Below are 9,806 nucleotides of genomic sequence, written 5' to 3'. Positions count from 1 at the left end.
TAGAAGGTTCCGCAAATCCAACTCTAGTCCGCGGTGGAATTTGGATCCTGCGTTGCGCTTATTGACTGAGCCGGAGAGGCTGTCCGTGTTACAAACACTGTTCCCGACTGCAACACGGATGTGGAACAGCCGGACGGCGATCCGCAGGGGTCAAAGGCGCAGCATCCGCGGAAACTGTTCAGTTGACAAACATAATGTAGCCCACCGTAAGGGCAGCTTCCGATGACCGAATTTCATCAGGCGCTTAATGCGTGGCGTGTGCCGAAGCATACGCTGGGGTCGTAGTTCTCTAAAGGTCTCGGCACACAATCTCACTGTCGCATCCGGGTTCACTTAAGTGTTCTGGTTATTTACATTGCAGCACCTGAACGGAAACCTGGTAACTGGAGCAGAGGACGATTCCCGGACTACGGTACTGTATGGGCCAGCATTGACTGGACAGCCATAATAAACCTGGGGTCAGGATCGTCGCGAAAGGAGCTCTATTGGTATGCTTCGTAAGACCCATAATAACAGAGGCCAATAACCTATGTCAGACCCTCGCTAAAGAGCACATATTTGAAGACGAAGGCTAGGCTGCACTTTCCTCTCACAGAACGGGAGAACACGAGCTCCCAATGGTTAGGTTAGGTCTCCTACGGTCGGCGTCGAAGCACAAGTTCTCGACGCAGATCGAATTTGTATCTTAAGCAATCACGAACGGGTGGTCTGTTCGCCGTGAACAATAACCGTAGTATTCGCAAAAGTGAAGGCGCGGAGCAGATCTGGTTAATTCTTTCAATGCTATCTCCGCCGACATGCATACAACTATATCATAAAACACGCCTGAATACCATTTGAATAGCGCCACACTTTTTTCTGTAGGTTCATGAAATGGTTGGGATTTTGGTTCCGTAGGCGAGCTTTGCCACCTTGCTAACCCAGCTTTACGTAACTTTAGATGGTTGAGATCCCAGATATGAAGCTATCTGCTAGCACTGCCAAGAGATGCGAAGGCTATCTCCCACGTCGTTGACGACGGTAACCTACCAAGGGAGCTAGGGTAAACATGCTAGTTCCCTGATAGGATTACATGGAGGGCTATTCGTGCTTCACAGTGCTGAGTTTGGCCATGTCTACGGGCTTGGCCGCTCAGCGTGCCGTACTACGGCGAATCAGAGCATGAGGGCAGCCCGAGACGAAGGAGGGTGGCGTTGCGATACGACCAGTCGCCGTCGCCGCCCTCCTCGTCTGCAGCCCTGTTTCCTTTCAGCCCTCCAGCACAAGCCCGATCACTTCGACCTGCTTGAAGACGTGCTTGGACGTTTCCCTTGACAGTTTTCCTGTCACAGACCCATTCGCAAGTTGGTCGTCGGTCGCCGCCATCCAGAAGCCTCGAGGAGAGGTGCTCTGACCCCGCTATGCCACCCCGCGGTATGTTACTTATTCGTGACGTCGCAAGTGCCAAACCTACTGACAGCCATTACGATTGCAGCGCCGCTGACGGAGCGACGGCTGGGCCTTCACCGGCTCGTCCCTGCAGAGGGCACCACCGACACAACCACGATCGAGTTCGTCCTTTCCACCCTGCAGAGAACAGGACTGATTGTATCAGCGTCATTGCGATCCACGACCTCGATACCGAGTCGCCTCGAACAGGGATATTCGACAAGAACGGGACGCAGGTGCACTGGCTACGCGACAGCGACATGCTTTCGGCGGCGATCCCGGAGGCGCGTATCTACACGTACGACTGGAACGCTAGAGTTTTCTACTATGCACCAGTCCAGACCTTGCTGGGCCATGCCGATAACCTCCTTGATTTAATAGAGGCAGAACGTGGCCAAACACTCAAGACCGACCCCTACTCTTCGTAGCATCCTGCTTTGGCGGTCTTGTACTCGCAGAGGTAAGGCACTTACGATCCGAGATGGGCCATAGCTAATCATACTAGGCGATTTCTCGAGCGGCCCAAGAAGGCAGTCGTTATCGTGACGTGCTGTGGGCAACGGTCGGCGCCGTTTTTCTTGCTACGCCATCTACAGGGACGGACGCGGCAAAGCAAGCGTCATGGCTCGTGACAATGAAGGGGATGATGGGCGAGCAGGAATCTGATAAGCTGATTGAAGATTTGGAGCAAAGACATGATTTCGTTCGACAGCGAGTACAAAGGTTTGTTGAGATTCTAATGCTGACTCTATCAGGTTACCTCTTTATTGCTTCTTTGAAATGAGCAGGACTAGTATCTTGAAGAAGATTCTGTCTGGACCATTCGCAAAAATGACGCTGGGAAAAACAAACCGCATATTAAGCTGTGACTTCGCTATTATACTTGGCATGCTAACCACAACAGCTCGTGGCAGAATCATCCGCTTGTATCCAGGGCACCGTCTCCTTCAGCGCGTGCCAGTAGGCTCGATATGCGGGATATCTCGTGTATACGTAGGTAGAATCTCACACGCCAGATGCCCCTCGGGAGGCGGGACACTGTCCCAATACGGCGATAATACATCCAGTCCAGTCCAGTCTCCCTCAGCGCTAGCGTCTGCCGATGTATCCGATAGTTACAAGCGCTTGCATATCCCGGCGCTTCGTTTAACTGATCTTGAAAGAGACAATCAGCGGCTGAACTCTTCCCGCGCCCTCCATATTACTTGATTGGAGCTGCTGCATGCTGAAATCCACAAAACTCTCACTTCGGGCATCCAATCAAGTATCTGCCGAATGAGCGATAATGCAGGCCTGGACGCCATACTCCGCCACCTCCTGCCCCCCAACTTTTGAATCGGTTTAGCAATCAGCTTATATTGGCTAAACCCAAGAGAACCGGTGAGACTACTCCTTAGGAGTTGAACAAATACGGTCAATAATGTTGTGTCTCTCCAGCCAAGGTTATCTACTACCTATGCCCGTAATCATGTCGTGTGTTGAATGGGCTTTCGTACGTACGTACAAGTAGGGGTTTCAAGTGGTGCTGTATTGCTATATTCTGTTATTCATGCCTATTTATAGTGCTAGCTGCGAGGGGTATTGTATACCACTCTTAATAAAATAGAAAAGGGGTTCGTACGCGTAGGTACGTAGTACCTTTTTTTAAAGTAATATAAATAGCTTTAGTTATAGTTATTTTAATATTAGTAGTTTTTTATTTTAGCGATAAAATTAGCCTGTTCTCTTCTCGAGGGTTTCGTATAAATAAGTTACGTTAATCCGGTATTTAGTGCTTATTTAAGCCGTATAAATAATATTATACCTTTTTAATATTAATTTTTGTAAATAATAAATCTTTTTAACTAATTATTTTAATTATTTAATAATAATAATAATAATAAATCTTTTTAATTAATTATTTTAATTATTTAATAATAATAATAATAAAAGTTATTATATATTAATATATATTACTTCTTATTATAATTTAAAAAAAACAGTTTAAAAGTAGTAATAATAATAAAATCAAGAAATTAAGTCCTCGTTATTTATAAACGAGCTGTCGGTAAAAATATATATCTTTATATAATAAAAGTTAAGCGGGATATATCTTAAGCCGCGTGTCGAGTTTTAAATCTATTAATTAATACGCTCGTTTAAGCTCTTAATATCTTTATCTTTTAGGGTTTATATTTAAGCGGCGATAAATAAGTCGTACGTTACTTTTAATTAATAAATGAATACTAGGTATGCTCTTTTTACTCGTTAAGAGACGTATTACTAGTTTTTATCGATAATTTTCGAATCGATAAGCTTTAATTAATTAACTTATCCCTTTTATTTAAAAAAGATATCGTATAATTTTAATTAAAGCTTACCTCTATTAAACTCGATTAGTATATTTTTAGTTAAGATGCTTTTTAGCTTTATACGAAATCGTTATTATGTTAACTTTTCTCCTTTTTTATAAAAAAAGGGGGCTATAATAAAACTAAACGTATCGTCGGTTTATATTATTATAATATCGAAAATATCCGGTCCGTTTATAATAAATAATAAATAAACGTTATATATTAAAACTATTATTTTTAAATTTTATATATAATAATTATAATATATTTTAAATTAATAAAGTTTCGATTTTATTAGTCTATATAGGGGTAATACGATTTAAAATAGCGTCCTTTTAAAATATTAAGTTTTTAACTTTATTAATAAGCGTGTATAAATTAGTTAGTTTAATTTATTATATAATTAAGTATACGCTTATATAATATCGCGTAGCTCGTTTTATATATTAAAGTCTCGGATTAAGGTCGGTTTAAAAGCTAGTAGAAATCTTTAACTTATCTTTTAAATTATCGATAATTAAATTAAAATAGCCTCTTTTTTTATATCTCTATAGCTTTATATTACGAGCCTAGATTTCTCATATAACTTTATAGTTTTACCCTTAATTTTTTATACGAGCCGTATTTTAAAGATTTACCGGCCGGTATACTTACCCGGGTTAAATCGAATAAATTTAAAAACTCCTCGTACGGCGAGATTATTAATTTCCTCCGCGTTAAACTTTTAAAATAAATATTTAAATAAAGTAATAACATCGTTTTATTAAAAATTAATTATTAAGTCGTAATTCTCTTATTCCTTTTAAATAAGAAATATAGCGGTTAGAGTATTCCGGAGTAAATATTTTCTAGGTCGTCCTTAGCTACGTTATACGGGAGCTATTATAATTTCCTCGGCTATCGGTTTAATATCTAGGGTATTTACCGGCTGTTCCGGATCTAGTTATATATCTAGCTCGCCGTGTGGTTTTCCGGCCTCTTCCCGGTAATACGGCTTAATTTAAGTTATTTAAAAGGCTTTCGGGCCGTTTAAGGTGGTTACCCGGATCGTACGGTTTTCGATAGCTATTATCTTATATGGTCCGGTTTATTTTTCTCTTTTTCGCTAAACTAGGACTTTATTTTAGAGCGGGAGTATTAGGATATTGTGGATAGCCGGTCTATTCCGAGTATTTAAAGCTCGGTAAATATCGATATTTATACGTATCTTCCGGAGTATTTTTATTGCCTTCCGTACAGCTTCTCTTCGTGCCTAGATCTCTAGTAACGGTATTAAGTTCCCGTCGATACGAGGGTATGTTCCGAATATAAGCAAGGTAAGTACTAAGCCGTCGGGGCTAGCCGTATTATTTAAAGCTTTAATAGCTATTTAAAATATTATTTCGGTATTTATTTAATAACCGAGATCCTTTTATAAAATATTAAAAGCTATACGTAACGAAATATACGCTCGTTCAACTTTATTTATTATTTAATAAGCTTTAATAAGTATTTATTTATAAGTAATTTTTATTATTTATACGTAGTTTCGATTTTTTTTTAAAAGTATATGCCCGGATTATACGAGATATAATTAAAAGGTTTTTAATATATATATATTTAATACTTATAAAGTGTATTTTAAATATTTTATATATTAAACAAATATAGGAATATAATCGTTTAAAAAAACGTACTCGAATCAATTACGTAAAGTACGTTTTATTCGTTAATATAAATAACGTTTATAATAATCTCGTAATTAAAATCGTAATCGTTTTATAACGAGAATTTAAATTTTTATAACGCCGGATTATACGATTAATATTAAGAGTAAAACTTTTAAATCTCGTCGAAAATAGCAGGGTTAACGTTATTATAGCCGGCGTTCTTTAAAAAAGTATAAAGCTTCTCTATACGAGGGTGTTTAAATCGTTAATAAAAGTGTTAAAGCTATCTTTTAATAAAATATAACGTCGTTTTTATACGGCCGGTATTAAAAAACGGGTGTCTTTATTTCTTAATTATAAGTAATATTACGTCGCCTTTTTATATAATAAAATTAAAAATATTATTATAATACGTTTTAAACTAGTCGGCGTTATATAATAAAAATAAAAAGGGGTTATAATATTTAAAATATAATACTTAATTATTTTTAATCGGTTTCGTATATTAATTATTTTAATTAACGAGATAAGTTTTAAGCTTTTAAACTTAATCTTAGCGCTCCTCGAGATTTAATTAATTCGTATATCTAGGTTCTCTCGTACGTAGGCCTCTACTTAAGGCTTTCCGACTATCGAAAGCAGGGCGGCGCCGGTATCTTAAAGTTTTTTTAATAAGTCTAGCTATACGGGCTATTAAGATTAAATTAGTCGGCTTATACGGTATCTTTTAAAAAATAAATATCCTCGTTAATAAGCCGGTAATAAAACGCGACGTTCGTTAAGTAAGTAATACTTTATCGTACGTTTTTTAAATTAAGGTAATCGTACTCCTTTTCGTCGTTTTTTAACTCCTCCTTTTTTCCCTTCCTAGTCTCGAATAAAATCCTCGTATTCGTTTTAAGTAAAGAGTTCTTATTTAATATTATTACACGTTTAAAAGTATTAGGTTATTATACGAGTTCGTTTTTTAATTAAGTAGTTTATTAATTAATAACTTTATTTATAATAAATTCGATAGGTTCTTTATTTAAACTACCGGTTCTTATACGATAACTTAAGTTAAAACGTGTTCGTAAATCGCTAATTTCTATCCTGTCTTAATAGTCGGCTATTATACGGTAATTTACTACCGTAGGCTAGTTTATTTCTTTTTATATAATTATTTATAAACCGTTTATCGGTTAAATATATATTTATAACGTATCCTATAAGCGAATATCCTATATAAGCGAATATTCTATTCTTTTACACTTTTTTTAATAAAATATAAATTAATTTTATTATAATATATTTAATATATTAAAATTAATCGGAATCTTTATTTCTAGATACTTCTATATTATTCTAATAAGTACGCGTATTATACCCGGGCTCTCCGTAGATTTTATAGCGTTATAAACGTGTTTTAAACGTCCTTATATAATTACTCTTTCGACGCGATTCGTTTTATAATTATTTATTAACGTCTTTTTAAAACTATAGGTTTTTTTTAGCTTATATACGAAGTGATTTTTTATTTTATAGCCGTTTTTTTTATACGGCGGCGCCGCTAAGTATTTTATTTATTTTTTAAAGTGTCGCGTTCTTACTTTTTAAAAGAGTAACTCGGTATATAATATACGTTATAACTTTTACGATTTAATTAAAACTAATTAAAATAAACGTTAAAAAGTTATTTTAATATTATACGATACGGTTTTAAACGTATTCGGTTTAAGATTAAGCTTTAATCGGATTATTTAAAGTTTTTAATTCTTAAAGAATAAATAGGTTAAAAAATATCCCCGGAGGTATTAAAATACGTAGCTTTATATTTAATTATAAAATAATATATTCTGGATTATATAAAACGAGTCCTATCTTTTAAAAGCTTTTTCGTATATTCGAAACGGTAAAAATCGCTTAGAACGTTTTTAAAAACGCTAGTAAAAAGTCTTCCTTTAAAATATAAATAATATACGCCCGTATAAAATATTTAATTTCTTTCCTATACACCTTTTTTAATATACGAAAATAGTCGATATTAAAAGGTTAGAGTTTATACGATAAATAAGAAGGTATATAAAATATAATAATCGAGTTCTTTTTTATAATAAAATTCGAAAGTTATCGATAAGTAGTTTTCGTAGCCGTCTAGAATTAAAAAATAATAATAACCCTTCGTATAAAACTTAGTATATTAATTAAAATATCGAATTTAATCCTCGCCTCTTTTATTCGTAGTTTAGCTATTTTTAATAATTACGATTACCTAGTCTTTCGGTAATAGGCTATTTTTATACTAAGAAAAGAGGTACGTTTTCCCGGTAAAAATAATATATGGAGAAATAGCGTAACCGTGTAATCCGACGTCCTAAATAATTATAACCTATTCCCGGTTCTTTTATTATATTACCTTAAATTTTCCACGTTAATCGGAGGTGGTTACGATTATTTCGAACGAGATTTAACTTATAAAAAAGCCGGTTTTATCGAAATTATAGATATCCTCTTTTTAGATCCCGTATTTATAAATTATATTCCGTATAAGGGTAAACTATACGCGATACGCGTCGGGATTATTATAAAGGATTTTTTAATAATCGATTTTTCGGTTAAAACGTGTTTAGAGGTTTAATTATTATCGTATAAAATTAAAGGCTTAATTAACGCCGACACGTCCCGCGTTATATAAACTAAGTAATCGATTCGTTATATTTTTTATATTATTTAATCGGGAAAAAAACGATTACATATTTAAATTAATAATATATTAAATAATCGTATTTTTTTAAAATTTAAAAGCTTTTAAAAATTCGTAAGTATTTCGTATTATATAAGTTAACTATTTCGTTTATATTATAAAGTTTTTAATAAGACGTAATAAATTAATACAGCCTTTTATACGTTTAAAATTAAATCTTTTTAAAGCGTTTAAAGCGTTAAAATTATATTACTTTTTTTTTAAAGTTATAATATTTTCGGACATAAAAGAATATAAAAAAAGGTTGAGGCTATAAGGAAATTTATAAAAGTGGGACATTCGCTTGTATGAGACATTCGCTTGTGGGATACGTTAGCCGATTTTCGATATAGTTCCTCCGTTAAATATCGTTCCGAGAGCTTTTAATCCGCTATTATGTTTAACGATACGCGAAGGTCCGAAAATAACGCTTCGTATATTAACTTTTAATTAATAAGGGCCGGTATAAGCTCCGGAACTCCTCGGTAAGCTCGTATGACTAAGGTATAAAGAGCGATCTCTTTTTCGAATCCTTTTCTAAGGGCTCGTTATACGAGTTAAAGCTTAAGCTAAAGCACCCCTCACGGGCCACCGTGTTTTACCCTACGAACGCGTCCTTTTACCGTATATTTTAACTAAATGACTTTTTAATTTAATTATTACCTTTTATTTTCTAAAGTAATTATTACCTTTATTTTTTTCGTTTACTTCTACTCTTTATAACGATATCTTTATTCGATATTTAAAAACGTGTATAGGCTACCGTGCGTAACGTAAAGCTTAGAGTAGCTACTCGCGAATCCGCTCGTAAATAATTAACCCCTCGATTATATATCTAACGCCGTCTCGCCGGTGTACCTATTAGAAATAAGTTTAATAAAAATTAGTAAGTTTTATTACTACTTTTAAAAAACGAATTAATATATTAAGCCGTTAATTAAGCTAGGTTAAGCTTCGCGCTAACGTTAGTTAAGTTTAAATTTATAGCCTAGCGGATATTAAACGCCTTCGAGGCCTTTTATACTTTAAGATAACGATAGCATACTCGTTTTTTAATTAAAAACGAGTTCGTTAAAATCGTAAGGTTAAAAATAATTAACTATAGCCGAGTTAATAAAGCTATAATAATAAATATTAACGTATTTTTTAATAAACTTAATACTTCGAAACTAGTTAATATTTTTTTTAAACGCTTTTATAATACCGACGAAATAAGTATCGGCTAAGGCGTTAGCGGTAACTATTAGGTAGTTGCTAAAGTGTTACGACCCGACCTAACGACGCAGCTAGTACCCACCCTTAAGACGGAACTAAAATAACCCGAAGCGCTTACGAACTAATAAACGGTTATTAACCTCGCTAATTAACGCTTATAACCTTATTTATAATAGTAAGAGTTTATTATATTAATTATAATAGTTAATACTACGATAATAAACGTATACGGCTAACTTAAAATAATACTCGAAGGATAATATAAGATAAATAAATAGAAATAAAAGAGTAGAAATAGCTAGTATAAGTTAAGTAGATAAAACGAAGTTACGTACCGATAAAATAAAGAGTTATAAAATTATAACGCTCTTAATAATTCCGGAGCTATAAAATCACGACACTTTTAATAATCTTAGAGCTATAAAATTATAACGCTCTTAATAATCCGGCGTAAATTAA

General features: G+C 34.5%; 1 protein-coding gene across 1 annotated transcript; it reads left to right on the top strand.

Moving 5' to 3' along the window:
• Positions 1-1,400: 1,400 nt before the first annotated feature.
• Positions 1,401-1,856, top strand: PG994_009921 (uncharacterized protein; the record flags this gene model as incomplete). The annotated part of the gene is made up of 1 exon (XM_066861330.1): positions 1,401-1,856. One exon carries the CDS (start codon positions 1,401-1,403, stop codon positions 1,854-1,856), a length of 456 nt encoding a protein of 151 aa, XP_066710440.1.
• Positions 1,857-9,806: the final 7,950 nt, after the last annotated feature.

Source organism: Apiospora phragmitis (genome assembly GCF_038363925.1).
Source record: "Apiospora phragmitis strain CBS 135458 chromosome Unknown utg000010l:1.0-9815664.0:1.0-9183399.0, whole genome shotgun sequence".
In the NCBI taxonomy this organism is placed as follows: Eukaryota; Fungi; Ascomycota; class Sordariomycetes; order Amphisphaeriales; family Apiosporaceae; genus Apiospora; species Apiospora phragmitis.
This window is presented reverse-complemented; position numbering and strand designations above follow the sequence as displayed.